This window comes from Canis lupus, chromosome 6 (genome assembly GCF_011100685.1).
Source record: "Canis lupus familiaris isolate Mischka breed German Shepherd chromosome 6, alternate assembly UU_Cfam_GSD_1.0, whole genome shotgun sequence".
Classification (NCBI taxonomy): domain Eukaryota; kingdom Metazoa; phylum Chordata; class Mammalia; order Carnivora; family Canidae; genus Canis; species Canis lupus.
In genome coordinates, this window is record NC_049227.1 from 26,980,499 (window position 1) to 26,998,666 (window position 18,168).

The 18,168-nt window shown below is 48.7% G+C and overlaps 1 protein-coding gene and 1 long non-coding RNA gene across 2 annotated transcripts in view; one reads left to right on the forward strand and one right to left on the reverse strand.

Annotated features, from left to right (window-relative positions):
- LOC102154816 overlaps window positions 1–18,168 on the forward strand; it is a 393,058-nt gene that overhangs the window by 369,295 nt on the left and 5,595 nt on the right. The window contains exon 8 of the long non-coding RNA XR_005360886.1: window positions 6,546–6,618. This is a non-coding gene — a long non-coding RNA (uncharacterized LOC102154816). The remainder of the gene's footprint in view (window positions 1–6,545; window positions 6,619–18,168) is intronic.
- Window positions 12,581–18,168, reverse strand: part of XYLT1 (xylosyltransferase 1) — a 304,358-nt gene continuing 298,770 nt past the window's right edge. Inside the window, 1 exon segment of the mRNA NM_001008718.1 lies at window positions 12,581–12,903. Coding sequence (NP_001008718.1) covers window positions 12,581–12,903 — 323 coding nt within the window.

Sequence of the window (18,168 nt, forward strand, 5' to 3'; positions counted from 1 at the left end):
ATGTATTGTTGGATTCAGTTTGCTAGTATTTCATTGAGGATTTTTGCATCTCTGTTCATCAGAGAAATTACCTGTAGTTCTCATTTTTAGTGCTGTCTTTATCTGCTTTTGATATCAAATTAATGCTGCTCTCATAGAATGAATTTGGTTCCTTTTCCTTTGTGTTCTAGTTTTTGGAATAGTTTGAGAAGAATAGGTATTAATTCTTCAAATGTTTGGTAGAATTCACCTGTGAAAGTCATCTGGTCCTGGACTTTTTGCTTGTTGGGAGTTTTTTGATTACTGCTTCAGTCTCCTTGCTGGTAATTGGTCTGTTCACATTTTCTATTTCTTCCTGTTTCAGTTTTGGTAGTTTAGATGTTGTTTTAGGAATTTATCCATTTCCTCTAGGTTGTCTACTTTGTCGCCATACAGTTTTTCATAATCTCTTACAATTTTTTGTATTTCTGTTGTGCTGTTATTTCTCCTTTCTTTTTAAAAATATTTTTAAAGATTTTATTTATTTATGAGAGAGAGAGGGGCAGAGACACAGGCAGAGGGAGAAGCAGGCTCCATGCAGGGAGCCAGATGTGGGACTTGATCCCAGGTCTCCAGGGTCACACCCTGGGCTGAAGGTGGCGCTAAACTGCTGAGCCACTGGGGCTGCCCTTATTTTCTCCTTTCAATTGTGATTTTGAGTCCTTTCTCTCTGTTTTGTTTTTGTTTTTTGTTTTTGTTTTTGATGAGTCTAGTTAGAGCTTTATCAATTACATTGATCTTTTCAAAGAAGCAGCTCCTGGTTTCATTGGCCTGTTCTATTGTTTTTTAAAATTTCTGTATTTATTTCTGCTCTCATCTTTATTATTTCCTTTATTTTGCTGGTTTAGGATTTTCTTTGTTGTTCTCTTTCCAGCTCCTTTAGGTGTAAGGTAAGGTTGTTTATTTGAAATTTTCTTCTTGGGAGCAGCTTGGATTGCTCTAAACTTCCCTCTTAGGACTGCTTTTGCTATACTCCAAATGTTTTGCACCATTGTGTGTTCATTTTCATTGTCTCCATGTACTTTTGGATTTCTTCTTTTATTTTTACCCATTCATTGTTTAGTAGCATGTTATTGAACCTCCACATATTTGTGGTCTTTCCAGATTCTTTCTCTCTCTCTCTCTTTTTTTTTTTTTTGTGTGTGTGTGGTTGATTTCTAGTTTCATAGCATTGTGGTCTGAAAATAGGTATGGTGTGACTTCGACTCTTTGATTTTGGTAAGCTTTGTTTTGAGGCCTAATTTGTAATCTATTCTGGAGAATGTTCTGTGTCCACTTGAAAAGAATTTGTATTCTGATGTTTCAGAACAGAGTGTTCTGAATATATCTGTTAAATCCATCTGGTCTAATTTGTCATTCAAAAGCACTGTTTCCTTGTTGATTTTGTTTATTTGCTTGGATGATCTGTCCATCAATATAAGTGGGCTGTTAAAGTCCCCTACTATTATTATATTATTATCAATTAGTTCTTTTATGTTTGTTATTAACTGTTTTATTTATTTGGGTGCTCCTATGCTGTGGGCATAAATATTTACAATTTTTATATCTTTTTGTTGGATTGTCCTCTTCAGAATTATATAGTTTCCTTTGTCTCTTCTTACTGTCTTTGCTTTAATGATTTATTATTATTATTATTATTATTATTATTATTATTCATGACAGGCACAGAGAGAGAGGCAGAGACACAGGCAGAAGGAGAAGCAGGCTCCATGCAGGGAGCCTGATGTGGGACTTGATCCTAGGTCTCCAGGATCACACCCCTGGCCGAAGGTGGCGCTAAACCGCTAGGCCACCAGGGCTTCTCCTGTCTTTGTTTTAAAGTCTGTTTTGTCCCATATAAATATTGCTACTCTAGCTTTCTTTTGACCTCCATTTGCATGATAAATGTTTCTATATTCCCTCCCCATCAATCTGTAGGTGTCTATGGCCTGGAAGGAATCTCTTGTGGGCAGCATACCGATGGGTCTTGTTTTTTTAATCTACTGTGTAACTCTAGATCTTTTGATTGGAGTGTTCAGTCTATTTACATTCAAAGCAATTATCAAAGCAATGTGTATTTATTGCCATTTTGTTACTTGTTCTAGGGTTATTGTAGTTTTTCTCTGATCTTTTCTTCTTGTACGTTCTCTCATGGTTTGCTGATTTTCTTTAGTGATATACTTGGATCCCTTTGTCTTTATTATTTGTATCTATATTAATGGTTTTTGATTTGTGGTTACCATTAGGTTTCTATATACCACCTTCTGCATTTAGCAGTCTATGTTAAGTTGATGGTCACTTAAGTTTGAACCAGTTCTTTACTCCTCTTCTCCACCATGTTTAAAGTAAATGGTGTCATATTTTACATCCTTTTATTTTGTGAATTCCTGGACTGATTTTTTAGAGACAAACTTGTTCTTACTGCTTTTGTGTGCTCTACTTTTCATACTTTGACTTATAGCCTTTTCTTTCCATTCAAAGCATCTCTTTTAATACTTCTTGCAGGGCTGGGGTGACTGCATGGCTCAGTGGCTAAGTGTCTGACTCTTGATTTCAGCTCAGGTCATGATCTCAGGGTCATAAGATTGAGGCCCATGTCAGGCTCTGTGTTCAGTGGGGAGTCTGCTTGAGGTTCTCTCTCTCCCTGTCCCCCTCAAATAAATAATTAAATCTTAAAAAAAAAACACCCCACATTACTTCCAGGACTGGTTTAGTGATCATGAACTCCTTCAGGTTTTGTTTGTCTGAGAAACTTTCTCTCTCTCCTTCGATTCTGAATGATAGTCTTGCTGGATAGAGTATTCTTGGCTGTAGATTTTTCCCTTTTAGCACTTTTATAGATCATGTCACTGTTTTCTGGCCTTCAAAGTTTATGCTGAAAAATCCACTGATAGCCTTATGGAGTTTCCTTTGTATGTAACTTTTCTCTTGCTCCTTTTAAAATGTTTATCAGTATTTTTTCCCCCATTTTAATAAGTATGTTTCTTGTGTGGACTTCCTTTGGTTGATTTGGTGGAGCAGGGAGTGCTTTTCTGTGTCTCCTAGACCTGGATCTATTTCTTGCCTCAGATTCAGGAAGTTTTCAGCTATTATTTCTTCAAATAAATGCTCTACCCCTTTCCTCTCTGTGATCCCTATAATGTGAATGTTATTATGCTTGAGGGAGTCACTTAATTTCCTAAGTCTATCCTTACTTTGTATAATTCTTTTTTCCTCTCATTTGTTCAGCTTAACTCTTCTAGTTCATTAATTCATTCCTTTGTTTCTCCTAGCCTGCTATTATCCATCTAGTGTATTTTAAATTTCATTTATTGAGTTCTTCATCTCTGATTCCTTTTTATGTTTTCTGTCTCTTTGTTAAGGTCACTGATATCCTCCACTCTTTTCTCAAGTCCAGTGAGTATCTTTCTGATCATTACTTTAAACTCCCTATCAGGCATGTTACTTAGATCCATTTTACTTAGGTCTCCTGCTGTGGTTTTGTCCTGTTCTTTCATTTGTGATATAGTCCTCTTTCTCCTCATTTTGTCTAACTCTCTGTGTCGATTGCTGTATGTCAGCAGTGTCAGTTTTGTCTCTTCCTCTTGAAACTAGTGAGTAGGCGGAAGTGCAGTTTTAGCTAGGCAGTGCTTGTCTTCTCTGCAGGCGAAGTGCAGCCACCTTGGAGGCTGATGTCATGTTGGTTTCCAAAGGTGGCTGTGTGTCTATGATGGGGGGCTGGGGAAGGAAATGTCACCTGCCAGCCCCTTCGTTCATGGAGAGGTCCCTCAGGGAACTCTGAGGTTATTAACCAATTTTCCCCTCACATGAGCCTTTGGTGCCTTTCAAACTGCTGTTTCTATGCAGAGATGCAGGTTGTTTGTTGTGCTGTCTCCTTATGGGTGGGGACTCAGCTGCTTGTTGCCCTCTGGGCTCTCTCAGAGCCGAGCCCACTAATTCATAAGGTTCAGTGGCTTTATGGCCCACTGGTTGTAATCACTTACAAAATTTGGCTCCTCTGGTTTTCAAAGTCAAATGCTATGGGGATTTCTCTTCCCCTTGCAGGCTCCCTGGTATGATAGACTATTTCTTGCCTCTCTCTGCACCCATGGCTCTCCCCTCTGGCGGTCAGACCCACAGGGCTTAGGTTCCCTCTGTGCTCTCACCCTTCCTACCCTCTTCGATGTGACCTCTTCTCTGCATTTAGTGGTGGAGTTTGTTGGGCAAGTCTTTGGGGTCCTTTTGTGGGTGTTTGCTCTGATGTGTTACCTAGTTGTATCCATGGGACAAGGTGAGTTTAGAGTCCTCTTTCTCTGGCATCTTCCCAGAAAGTCTCTCATCAAGTGCATTTTTAGTTTCACTTACTGTGTTTTATCTTTGATTGGTTCTTTTTTTTTTTTTATCTCTTGGTGAAGGGTCTCACTGATGTCCTCCACTTTTTCCCCCAGTCCAGTGAGTGTCTTTATTATCATTAAATTTCTTATCAGACACATCACTTATCTCCATTTTGTTTAGCTCTCTTGATGTGATTTTGCCCTGTTCTTTCTTGTGGAACATACTCCTCTTTCTCCTCATTTTGCCTAAGTTCTGTGTCTTGTTTTCTATTAGCAAAGTGAGCTATGTTTCTTGCTGTTGAAAGTAGTGGCCTTGGGGTGCCTGGGTGCCTCAGTTGGCTAAGTATCTGTCTTTGGCTTAGGTCATGATCCTGGGGTCCTGGGATTGAGCCCCGTGTTGAGATCCATGCTCAGTGGGAAATATGCTTCTCCCTTTCCCCTCCCCTCCTGATTTGTGTTCTTTCTCAAAAAAATGAAAAATAAAACCTTAAAAAAAAGTAAGTAATGGCCTGCAGAACTGTGTCCCCTATTGACCAGAACCTGGTGCCTCAGGGGTGTCTCCTCGGTGTGATGCAAGTGCCCTATTGTGGCTGAGCCACATCTGGCTTCAGTTCAGTCATCTGCAGTGGCTGTTTGACTGCTGTGGGCAGGGTTTGGTCCCTGTGTTAGCAGGCCAGTCTGGGGCCACCTTGGGCTTTAGGTGAGTCAGACTATGCGTTTGCTAGAGATGTAGCAGCACTCAACTGTAGACCACTTTCCTTGTGCTGTCTCCTGAGTAGCCTTCATTGGTAGGTGGACTGTTCTGCAATCAGACAAGATTTCTTCCCAGCCCCCACCAACTGCTCTGGTTAGTTGGACTGGTTTGCATGGTCAGCTGTCTCTTGCCCTGAGCAAGGAGTCATTTGGAGTGGTCCTGGCCCCTGACAGGCAGTTAGTGTGGATGGGCTCTGGCCAAGAGGGTGTCAGGGGTGAGGGGTAGATCTGCAATGCACTGGGGCTAGGGGCAGCTGGGTGGTGGTGTTAGCGAGGTTTGTGAGCAGCTGGTCCTCGGCAGGAGGGTCCTCGGCCTGTATGTGTTGAGGTGGGGGTGCAGATGTGCTGAAGTGCAGTGCTGGATGGTGAGGCAGGATGTGTGTGAGTTGGGTAGTGAAAGTCAGCCCTGTGCTGGTTCCCACTGGTGGCGTGTTTATGCTGGGGAAGGGGGGTGGGTGGGAGAGAAATAGTGCCTTTGTTCCTGGAGGAGTTTCCCAGTGATCTCTGTCCCTCTGGGACATGCTCTGAGATCAGTAAATCACTCTCCCTTTCGTATACCCCAGGCCTTTTTCAGACTGCTGCTTCTATACTCTTATCTCCATGGGCTGGTTGTTGAGCTGCCTCTTTATTTAAGGGCAGCAACACTGTTTACCGCTGCTCTCTCTCGGCTCTCCCAGAGTCGAACCTGCTGATTCTGAAAGTTGCAGATATTAAGCCCTCCTGATCATAACAACTTGAAGTTAGGCCTCTCTGGTTTTCAAAGGCACACATTTGGGGAACTCAACTTCCCAGTGCAGGTCTCCTATGTCTCGGGTGCCTGGTGTGGGGTCTGTTCCCCTCTCTCTGCCTGTGCCATCCCTCTGGCTTGCAGACAGTCCCACGGTCTGGCTCCTGCCCATGTCTCTGGCCCTCCCACCCCCTTTGATGTGGCCTCTTCTCTACATTTAGCCCCGGAGAGCCTGTTCTGTCAGTGTTCCGGTTGTGTTCTGGGTTTTTTACACTGACCTGGTGTTCCCTGTAGGTCTGTCCTTGGGACCAGGTGAGCCTATAGCCCTCCTGCTCTGCCATCTTCCCTGGAAGTCCTGAATGGGGCATGATACAATGTGGAATTCAGGGCAAGCCGCCATGACAACCTGCGGCCCCCACCTCTAACCTAAAGTCACCGTCTCTCTAGCCTGTTGTGTTCTGGTTGTGCAGTCCCATTTGGGTCTCATTGCACTCTCTGCCTTTAAGGATGTTGAAGGGTGAGTTAGCAGTTCTCTCTGCCATCCTGCCACCTGGGCACTCCGTCCCCATCCACGGCCTTGAGGGAGCCAAATATAAACACAGCAGTGAGGCCAACCCAAGGATAGAGAACCAGTCCTCCTAAAGACCCGAGAAGGGTTCTGGTGCAGGTTCTGACCACAATGCTAGTAGCTTGTATCTTCGTAACTTCAAGCCAATCACTTTACCCATTGGAGTCTCTGTATCTCTTCCTTGCAGAACGAAGGGGCCGAGATTCAGATTTTGCAGAGGAACCTCTGAATTGCCATTTCTGGATGAGCAAGGATTTAAGGTATGGCTGTTTGCTATAACACAGATTCTCAAATGGGTCTACAACACATGGTTCGTGTCCTGGTCACCAGTTAGGAGGGGCTGGTCAGGTGGCCTTCCATGTGTCTATCCAGGGATCTGGCTCCTTACCTCCTTTAGATGGGGTGCTTTGTGAGGTTTCTAGGAAGAGTAGCGCAGAGTGACTCATGAATGCTCCAAACCAAGATGATTCAAGACATTTGAGCTGGACATTTTTTTGGGTTGGGTCTGCAGTTGCCCTGCGCCCCTTCCACCCACATTTCATGAGTCAGAAGGTGGCCACAAGGCCACCCCTATGCATGAGGAAGTATGGGAAACATGGTCTAGCCTTGTGGTGAGGAGGAAAGGGAAATGTGTTTGCTACACAGCCAGCTGTTACTTTTAAAGGCAGCCCTTCCTGGCTGGCCTCTACTTACCAAAGGATCTAAAACCACCCACTTCTACATCAACCAGGGAATTGTGTGCAGGAGGGTGCTGCAATAATGTCATTGAGAGAGGACAGCAGGCCGGATTAGGCAGTATGTCCACACATCCAGGTTTTCCGAGGGGAGGCCCAGCTCATGCCTGGGGTCTGGGCAGTCCAAGTTGGACGACAGATTTTGTAATCACCTAACAGAGGAGGGGAGGGAGCACTGGATTTGGTAAAGATGCAGGACGTTGCTGAAGAGAAGCCATGCAGCCACTGTTCCATAAAGACAGTATTTTTTTTTTAATTTTAAAATTCTGCATCTGAAAACACAGAATGACAGAAGCATCTATATACACCTGCAGTGTTTTTGGTATGATACAGTATTTAATACATCCACTGTTTTCTGCAAAAAGTTTTGCTTTGTCAGACAGAAACAAACTCCCTAGACAAAAAAATACAGCTAAGGCACAATTTCGTTGTTGTTTTTCTGCTAAATGAAGATACAGAAAAAGGTGCAAAAATGGGCGGGTAGTGCAATCGCTTCTGAGAATCACGGTCTACACCTCGAGGAAAAGCGTTCGTATGATCGGAATTTTGATTACTGGTCAATTTCAGATAGTTCAACCTCTCTTAAAATAGTCCTTTAAATAAATAGCAAAATATCTACATCCTTCCATGTGTGCCATTGGAATTCTTTTTTTAAACTTTATTTACAGATTTTTTTTAAATCAATACATTACAAAATAGTTCTGTACAGTTTTATGCATCTCATGATCTATAACAAAATAGTTATTTTTAAAAACTATATCACCACATGTTTTTGAAAAAAAATGAGAGGGACAGTAATAACTTATTGTGAGGCCTCTAAAAAAAAATACCCAAAACAAACGCTACTGACAACATATTAAAAACAAAACAGAAAGACGGAGAGAGGACTCTCAGGACGGTTGCGCTCAATTCCAGTGAATTTCCTAGGAGAACCCTGGGTGGGAGGGGGGGGTTGTCTTTGGCCTCCAACAGAACTTGGAGCGAAGGAAGTTGGGAGTGTGATCCCTTTGAGAACACAACCCATCCGCTGGGAATATGGAAAGTTCTCTCCCTTTCCAGGCAGGAAAGATGGAGAGAGAGCTCGAGAGACTCTCCTGAATGAAGCGCATCAAGTCACCCAGCCTGGGTGGGGAGAGGGCGGGTGGGAGAGTGGGTGCTGACGCCCCCCAGGGACCCGAGCCTCGGCAGTGTGCGCTGACAGCGTGCCGCCCGAGCTGGCTGATGGGAGCACCCAAGCCTTCGTTGCACCCAGAGGAACAACAGGAGAGTATCCTTCTCTTTCTGTCGTGGCTCCAAGCTACAGATTGGCAGCCCCTGGCTGAGGAGGTGGCCACGAGAGCTGCAGGATGCTCTTTCTTCTCGGATGTTGGTGGAAGTCGGAGGGAGAGGGCAGTCAGCTTTCCAGAAAGAATTGTAAGGCCACATTTCAAAAAGGAGAAACCTAAGGCTTTTTGGGGGGAAAGGGTGGGGAGCAGGGGAGGAGAAGCAAGTGGGAGGGAGGGATGGAGGAGAGATGGTGTGCCAGGGGTGCCAGGGATGGGGGTGCCAGGGGGCAGGACCTGCTTTCCTGGGGAGCTCCGGGGGGGCAGAGGCAGTTGGAGGGTTCCCAGCCAGATGGAGGGGATAGGGAGGGAGGGCCTCGGTGAGGACAGAACCAAAGACAACGTGAGGGGTAGACACACGTGGTGCATGAAAGCCCTCCTCAGTCTTAAGAGGGGTCTATACAGTATCTTGTTTGCAAACAAAACCAAACCAAACAAAATTGAGAGAGAGAGAGAGACTCAGACACAGAGAGGGGGAGAGAAATTTGCATAGATTGTACATTCAGCTCGAGCACATTTGGGACACCTAATGATTTCCCCCTCCCCCAGGTAAACTTCTTAGCGGACACAATGAGGTAGCGCCTGTGGTAGACCCAAGGGCCAAGTAAGGTTACTGAGTCCGAGAGGGCATCCCGGGAGCAAGCTCAGCTCCAGCATGGCTTCCAAAACGTGTGCCAAGACGGCTGCTCTAATGTGGGACTTGTTGAGAGTGGGGGCAGGCTGACACGTCCCTCCTCCCGGGACCCTGTCCTCGTCACCTCCGCCTGGGTGGGCTCAAATTCTGGAAGCTGCGGGCCTCCTTAGGTCAGGTCTCTAAATTTTTATTTTTTTAAGCACCGTCTTGGGACCAGGACAGCCTGACAATCCAGTTCTTCTGGGACGCTTCTCTGTGGGACCATCTCTCCGGGGTGGAACCTTCAGAGCCATCAGTGAAATGAGCTCTAATTCCTGCCCCTTCCTACTGGGGGCTCTTTGCCTCCTCCACCAGGACCCTGCCTAACCTCATCAATAAACCATCGCTCTAGACTGCAGAGGTAGCTGGCAGTGCATGGGATCAACTGTGGAATTTCTCTCGGCCCACACTCAAAACCAAAAAATCCAACAAAGCAGAACAAAACCTTGCCGACACTTGAACATCAAATTTCCTATGAAAATCTGGAAGATTCCGCATGTACAATGTGCAAAGACGGGCTGCAGCCAACCGTGTGCACGCCAGCAGACCACAGTCCCCACCACGCCCTACTGGATTATACAGTAATGTTGGTATTTATGGCCCCTCCTGCGGAGTGGTTCTGACTGGCAGGGCTTGGCCCACAGATGTTCCTAGTGCGCTCCCCCTCGGGTGCTGGTGGGGAGCTTGTGTCCTGAGTCCCTGGTGGACTCAGCTGTGTAAGGGGCCTTGGCTAAAGCCCCACATTCCACAGCCGCTTCACTCTACTCTGCACCCTCCCGGCCAAGAGATCGAGGTTCCAGCCACTGCCCTCCTTGTACCTGTAAACCAGAGCGCCAGACGCCCCTTTTGGGGGCCCGTGTGGTCTGGCTCGTCCTCTGAGTGCACTGGCAATTTAAAACTTTAGCAAAGAGGGAAATGAAGCCCAAAGGGCTCCTGACTTGACCGGCAAGGTCTTTTTCCAAAGGGAGGAAACAGCCTCCTTGTTAAACACAGGGTCGTGGGAGACCGTTTTGTGCGTGCCCTGGGCGGGGGGACTCCAAAAGACTGGCTCCATCTAAGCGTCACTGGTTGGGCTGGCTGGGAAATCACACAGGGTGCCACGCCCTTTTGAAGGCTTCCTTCTCCCCCGGCAGACCCCGGGCACCTGGGTCAATGAGCCAGGGGCTGGACTTCAGAGGTCATAGGGTTCCGGGGACCACCTCCTCACGTTGTTGGGTCCCAGCAGCTCTATCCCTGGGCCCTTCACCACTCACTCTTAGGCAGATAAAAAAGTTCACCTGTTACTGTGACCCCTGGGAAAACATCACCTTTTGTTTAGATTTTTTTTTTCTAATCTGCCAAGTTTTTCCTTGGTCCAAAAACAAAAGTCCTTAGAGAAACACTGGGTGTGACTGCCTGGCTTCCAGAATTCCTCGGGGTGAGCAGGGAGGGGGTAGGGATCGTACCCACAGTCCACTGGCTCAGCCTTATCTCTGCTTGTTCTGGGGGTCGGGGGAGTGGGGTTCGGCAGCCCCACGCTGGACGCGGGGCCGAGCTCCGCACAGGACACTGTGGAAAACACGGGAGTCCTAGCGGCCTGGAGAGGAGGGTGAATAGAGTAGGAAGGTTCCTTGAGGGGGAGGTGGGGGCAAGGAGGTTGTGGCCTGGCCCTCGGGGCTCCTAGATGCTGCAGGCTCATTGAGAGATGATCTGGGCTTTCTCGGCAAGACCACCCCGAGGTCCCTGGAGCCCCTGTTGACAGTGGCCGGCTCTCAGTCTGATCACTCACCCTCTCCCCAAACTGGATCTCTCTCCCTCCTAGGCTTGGAAGGAGCCTCATTCTGTCATTTTGTCACATCCTAGGCTCTGCATGACCGGCCGAGGCTGCCACCCTGCTGGAGGAAGAGTAAGCCTCCAGTGTCCCCAGGGCACCCTGCTTTCAGCCAGCGGATGATGCTGGTGTAAGCGTTCTCTTCATGGTGGCCAACACCCCTGCCTTCCTCTGAGGACACGGAGCATGCAGAGCAGACAGGAGAGAGACAGACACGGGGAGGCAGGGGGGGCCTTTTGTGAATAAAGGCAGCTTCAGTTAGTAAGAGACAACTGACAAGCTGCAGAAGCAGCACCTACTCATTAGTCATTGACTAAAACGTAACTAATAAATACCGAAACTGTCCCTCTCCGGCCTGGCAGGGGCGAGAGGTCAGGAGGACAGGGCTGTAGTACCTTCACACTCACGCCCACAAGGACGGGCTCTCGGGGTAGGACAGCTTGCACCCGGGTGGGGGTGGAATTGGCGGAGGAATGGGCTGTGGGGTGGGCTCTCCAGGGGAGCAGGGCCAGCCCTCCCAGGCACACAGCAGGGGCACAGTTCAGGTTTCTGGCAACTCAAGCATTTGGAATAACACTATGGTTTAACCGATCAGATACTCAAGCTTCCGGCGCTCTTGCTGCACATCACAGGGGCCTGCTTGCACCTCGGAGGAGGAAGGGCAGGACTTTCAAAACCAAATCTGAAATGCTTTATCCTGGATGTGAAAAGTCTGGTCCCTTCCCTACAGCACCGGGGGCGGGGGAGCGATTCACAAAGGTCTGAGTGCCCAACCTCCGCGCCCAAGGGCTCAGGCTGTCCAGCTCAGGAGTCTGCTTCCAACCATCTCTGAGTTGCATGGCCACGGTCCCGGTCTCCCGGCCCATGAATGGCTGGGAGACTTGATGCTTACACTGCTGAGCCTCATCCCATTTGTGCCGCCTCATGGGGCAGTCTGGAGAAAGGGAGGCCGGCCTGGAACCCAGGATGCTTGGCAGTCACACTTTGGGGAGCCTTGGCCATGTCATATCAAAAGGCTCTCCTGCTCGTCTAGTTACTAAGGACAAGTCAACCCGACAAGGGCTGGTGAAAGGCTCAGCCAGTCCCCCTCCCCTCCCCTGGGGAGAAAGAGGGGAGCCCAAGGGTGGGGCTGGAAGTCAAGCCCACTGTCTGGGCAGTGCTTTTCAAATGGGGTTTTGCAGAGCCCTTGGGTTCTGGAAAGATCCCTCAGGGGGTGCCATCGGGCAAAGGGACCGCCCTGTGGGCTGAGCTCTGAGAAAGAAGCTCACACGCGTGCCCCGGCGTCAACCAGAGCAGCCACACCTTGAATGTCTACCTCCAACTGCGCTTAGTAAACAAAACTCTGCTCAAAATAAAAGTCTGAGAATCACTTGACTGGGAGATTGGGTCACAGGAGAAGGGGGAACAAGGAACCTGGAGCTCTGAGGATCAACCAGAAGAGGTAAGACCAGCATGGCACGGGGACTGAGCAGTCCTCACCCCCAGGAGCCAGCGTGCCACACGCCGGTTGTTGGCAGGAACTGCCTTGACCTCCAAACCTTCCTTCTCCCTCAATCTGTAGCCAGGAGAGCCCCTCTCACAAAAGGCACCCCTGGGGGCTGCGGGGGGGGGTGCCAGGGTCCAGGCACCACCAGCCCTCTGGCTGCTTTCCCTTTATCTGCCATGGCCCACGCGTGCCCGCTGCTACCTGAGACGGCCATCGGGTTTGACAGCCCCCAGCTCTGACTTGGGGTCAGGGCTGAAGGAGCTCCAGGCCGTGTGGGTGCAGGTCTGCATGACTGGGCAGGCAGTGGGGCCTGTGGCGCAGATGTCCATGGCGGTCCATGTCCCGCCTACCAGGGAGTCCAGCCAGTGCTCCAGCGTGGCGCCCGTAGAGCCCGCGTTCCTCCGAGCCTGCTCCACCTGGGCCGGGCTGATGGGCAGGCTGAGGACGGGGTTCAGGCTCTGGAAGCTCTGCTCCATGTAGGCGCTGCGCAGGGGCCCGTTGTGCAGCTTCAGCGCCTCCTCTGAAAACCAAAGGGAAACCATGAGATGGTCGCAAGTCACGAAGTGGGTGCCTACCATGTGCGTCGCGCTGGGCACTGTACGCCACCACGTCCTGCGCGGGACCATCTCCTGTGGTGTCGGCAGCCCCGTTGCAGACGATGAAGCAGCCTGTGGGGACAGTCCTTCCATAGCATGAGCCCACTTTGTGGGCTCGTCTGTCCACTGAGCACAGGCTTACAGAGCAGCTCAACAGTCTAGACCAACTGACCATCCATCCATCCCCAGCACCTACTTGTGCAAGGCATTCATTCAACACATGCTTGCTAACCCTCTATCTGCAAGCCATTCATTCACTTATTTGGTAAAGATTAATGCCACTCCATGCCCTAAAATGAACCAGATAAGATTACAGCCCTGTGGAGGGAGGCTGAAGACAAGAAGTAGGAAAGATCGGTTTAATCGGAGATCAGTAACATGAACAGACTACACTGGGTGCAGAGTCAGGGCGGGGGGTTGGCACGCCGAGGCCCTTGGGCCAAATCTGACCCGCCCAGGTGTCGAGAATAAAGTTTCATTAGGACACAGCTATGCCTCTTTGCAGACGTGCTGTTTGTGGCTGCTGCCGTGCCACCACGGCACGGTGGAGTAATTGAGACGGAGACCACAGGAAGCCCACAGAGCGGGCAATATTTACTGTCTAGCCCTTTACACTAAGAGCTGGCTGCCCCCGGGGTTAGAGAGTGACAAGGATGTTTATTTTGGATGAGGTGGGCAAGGAAGGTCTCTCTGAGGTGTCACCTGAGCTGAGTGCCAGTTAATGAGAACAAGGAAGCCACCTGCAGATCGTGGGAGACAGAATTCTGGGCAGAGGCAAGGCCTCATTAAATGCCTTTCTGCACATCACAGAGCTAATGAGCGTTGGAGCCAAGGTTGGACTCCAGGTCTGTTGACCTCAGCTGGCTCTCTTAACAGCCCTGCCTTGCTGAGCAGAGCCTGGTGTGTGAGTGCACGGACGGCAATCAGGGTGTCTGGGTCTGAATCGCCCGGGGCTTACATGCCTGGTGTATGGCATTGGACGTCAATGCCCGGTGCCCACTTTTCCCTGACAGATGAGTAGAGTGCCCAGTACTCTATGAGAGCTTCATGATGTCATGTGCTGACTTCTGCTAAGTGCTTAAAATGGCATCCGGTGTCACGATCCAAAGTAACTTCTACAACCCCACACCAAAAAGCCCAAATAATCCAATTAGAAGTGAGAAGAAATTCAGATGGGCCAACAGACCCATGGAAAGGTGGTCAACATCACTCATCACCAGGGAACTGCAAACCAAAACCACAAGGGGGTATCCCCTCACATCTGTCAGAATGGCTGAAATAAAAAAAGACAGGAAACAACAGGTGTGGGCGGAGGCCGTGGAGAAAAAGAAGGCCTCTGTTGCTGCTGGTGGAAGTGCAAACTGGCGTGGCCACTCTGGAGAACAATCTGCAGGTTCCTCAGAAAGTTAAAAGTAGAGCTACTCTACGATCCAACAGTTGCACTACTGGGTATTTACCCAAAGAGTAGGAAAGCACTAATCTGTAAACATACACCCCCTATGTTGATTGTGACATTATTTCAATAGCCAAATTACAGAAGCAGCTCAAGCATCCATCCATAGATGAATGGATGAAGAGGATGCGGTGTATACAGCGGTATATACAGTGGAATAGCACTCAATCCAAAAAAGAATGAGATCTTGCCATGTGCAACAACATGGACGGAGCGCAAGTGTATGATGCTAAGTGAAGTCAAGTCAAAGAAAGATACCGTATGATTTCATTCCTGCGGAATTTAAGAAACAAAACCAAAGGAAAACAGAAACAAACAAAAAAAACACCCCAGAGTCCTACGTACAGAGAACTGGTGGTTGCTGGAGGGGAGGTGTGTGGCAGGACGGGTGCAATTGGTGAGGGGGAGGAAAAGTGCGCGTACGTGCTGAGCGCTGGGGGAGCTACGGAATTGCTGAATCACGGTATTGTACACCTGAAACTATATCATACTGTACATTAATGATACTGGACTTCAAAAAACAAAAAAATCTAGGCCATATACACAAACAGGCACCTGGCACATACTAAGTGCTTGGAGAAGTTTAGTAGTATCGTGGTTGGTGTTACTAGTACACAATCCTCGTACACACGCAAAGCCACAGGGCTGGTGTCATCACCCCCATTTTGCAGACGCCTATAGTTCGAGACAGATCCAGGGTCAAGTCCAGGACCGGCTGACTCCAAAGCCCGTTCTTATTATCATGGGACTCTAACCGCAGGCTCATCCACCAACTGGAAGCTATAGAACTGGTGGTGTTTTTTGTTTTTTGTTTTTTTTTAATTTTCATTGGAAGCCAGTCTTTCAAAGACTCACTTTCCCCGTCTGTAAACTGGATACTCATCCTTGCACCAGTGAGACCCCCAGGGCTGGCAAGAGGCTCAGGAAGAGGTTCATATGCTCTAAAACAGGAAAAGAACACATCAAGGAGGGGGGCCCTGACTACTTCCTCGGGCTTACAGATGGGGAAGCAGAAAGTGCACACATTTGGGCTGGCGGAAAGCAGCTAGACATTGCTATTTTTTTTTTGTAATTTTTATTTATTTATGATAGTCACAGAGAGAGAGAGAGAGGCAGAGACATAGGCAGAGGGAGAAGCAGGCTCCATGCACCGGGAGCCCGACGTGGGATTCGATCCCGGGTCTCCAGGATCTCGCCCTGGGCCAAAGGCAGGCGCTAAACCGCTGCGCCACCCAGGGATCCCTAGACATTGCTATTTTGGAGGAGTTCCCTCTTATTGCCTATTTCATCGCCAAACACAAGAATAGATTTTAAACACATACTGGCCGAGGATTTTGGCGAGTTGTGTTTTAGCAAATTAGCTCTTGCCTGGATTGAGACCGCTAGGGCTCCGGGAAATGTCCTTATGTGACAGTGTGGTGTTCAGAGAATGTCTCCGGTCCCCCAAAGGGGCAACCAGGAGAGCTCGGATCATCCTCACGCCGTTTCCTAATACATGCGGTCCTGAATGGGGCTCAAGGAGGAGGCAGGCAGACCACACGCCCGCCCTTCTTAGGGCAACTAGCAGAACCAACAGCCTGCCTTGACCCATGCAGACAAAGTCCTTCCCTCTGACCCCGGATGCAGCGGGCAGCGCTCCAAGGTGCAGAAGGCAACGGCGGGAGACGGGGCACGAGCCTGCACGAACACGCACCCTGTCCTGCTGTGGTTTAGCTGAGTTCCGTAGGACCTAGCGTGTTTATAGATCTGGCCCTCGCCCACCTCTCCCTGATGCGAACGGAGCCTGTGCCTTATGGAGCAGGTCCTGACTCAGCCATCGGGGCCTCTGAGCACTAAGAGCTGGCAGTGGGGAGACTCCTGAGCTGACCGAAGGCCCGACGTACAAAGTGGGGAGAGCAGCTACCGGAGTCTGAACGCTGGGAACCACATATCGTGGCTGATGCAGAAAACCCTTATGAAAAATGAGGTTAATGTGGGAAATGCTATTACAGCACCAGCCCGTGATGCTTGCCTCTATAATTAAATTTTCCTCAATTCCACCTCATCAGATTTCTTGAGATTACCAGGGACGCATCAATAGCAAATTACTCTTGATGAATCATTTTACAAATTGCATTGTTCCCACCTTCGTGTTCCTTGTCACTGGAACATCGTTACCAGATACAATTACTGACAACTGGGAGGGGTGGGGTGGGGGGGTGGGGGTTGCTCCCAGTGGGGTAAGATGACCCCCTGGCTCATCCTGGGTGGGGTTTAGGAAGAGCCTTGCTGTCATCATAAACTCCAAGGAGAAAAAAAAAAAAACTGGAAAAATCAGGAAAAATGCCCCCACTGTTGTCCTTCCTCCCGGCCCCGGGGTAGAGGTGGATTCAGGACTGCTCCCCTGTTCCATCTGATGGGGGTTTCTGAAACACGCAAGGAGAGCGCTCTTTCTGTCCCTCCCCTCCGTGTCTGGCTTTGGGATCTTGAGGATGCTAAGGATGTGACCCTAATCAGAAGGGTACTTGAGAAGGGGATCCCTGGGTGGCTCAGTGGTTTAGCACCTGCCTTCGGCCCAGGCTGTGATCCTGGTCCCGGGATCGAGTCCCATGTTGGGCTCCCTGCATGGAGCCTGCTTCTCCCTCTGCCTGTGTCTCTGCCTCTCTCTCTCTCTGTCTCTCATGAGTAAATAAATGAAATCTTAAAAAAAAAAAAAAAAAAAAAGAAGGGTACTTGAACAAAAGTGGATGGGCTCTGGCCCCGCTCCTCTGGAGGGGCTGTCTTTGGTCTCTTTCACAGGGGAGAGGGGGGAGCAGGCTTCCATCTCGAGAAAACACAAGGTCTCCCTGTACCTCTCTGCTTGCTTAGCACAGAAGCTTAGCAGACATCAACAGAGTTGAGTTCACTTCAACACCCCCGTTAGGATTCCAGGGAACCCGTCCCCACGTCTTTGTCCCCATCTCCTTGTGTCACTGGCTAAACGGCACCCAGCCCAGAACGCTTCTTCCCTAACAGAGGCTGTAATGCATTTTTGGCTTCTGGGTTTCTGATCTGTTAGATACAGACAATTTCAAATACCAAGAGACCCAGAAACCCTGTTTCTAAGAATCTCTTTTATGGATGTATCTGTATGGGCACAGACAATTTTAGATTCAAGAATCCTCTTTGCGGTGTTATCTGCAACAGCACCACTGCCAACAATGAAAGAGGCAATGTGGTGGATTCTGGGTCCTCAGAACCCACGGGGATCTGATGCAGCAGGTAGCTTTATATATACTGACGTGAGAAGTCCAAAGAGCAAGTTTCATTACACAAAGCATCACCCCCAAAACCAGCAACATAGGACTTATGTTGTGTGTTTGTGTTTATGGTTTAGAGGCCTCCAGAAACTTCTAGGAGGATGAACACCAAAGTTTTGGCAGTGTGTGAGCACACACAAAGCATTACTAGGAGATGCTAAGCCTTTTTCCAAACCTGTTTTATCACTTTGTCGTCCCCCCACCTCAGCACTAGATGGATGGGCATTGTTCTCCAACCTTCTGCCATAGGATACTACTATCTAACCTTTGAATATTTCTCAACATGGTGGTGTGAAGAGGGATCCCTTTTTGCTTTTCATTTGCATTTTTCTCATTATTCATGAAGCTGAGTATCTCATTTTCATGAAGCCGAGTGTGTGGGCCATTTATGTGCTTTTTTTTTTCTTTCTCTTTTGTAGCACGAGTTGCCAATCCCTTTTTTTATAAAGGGCCAGATA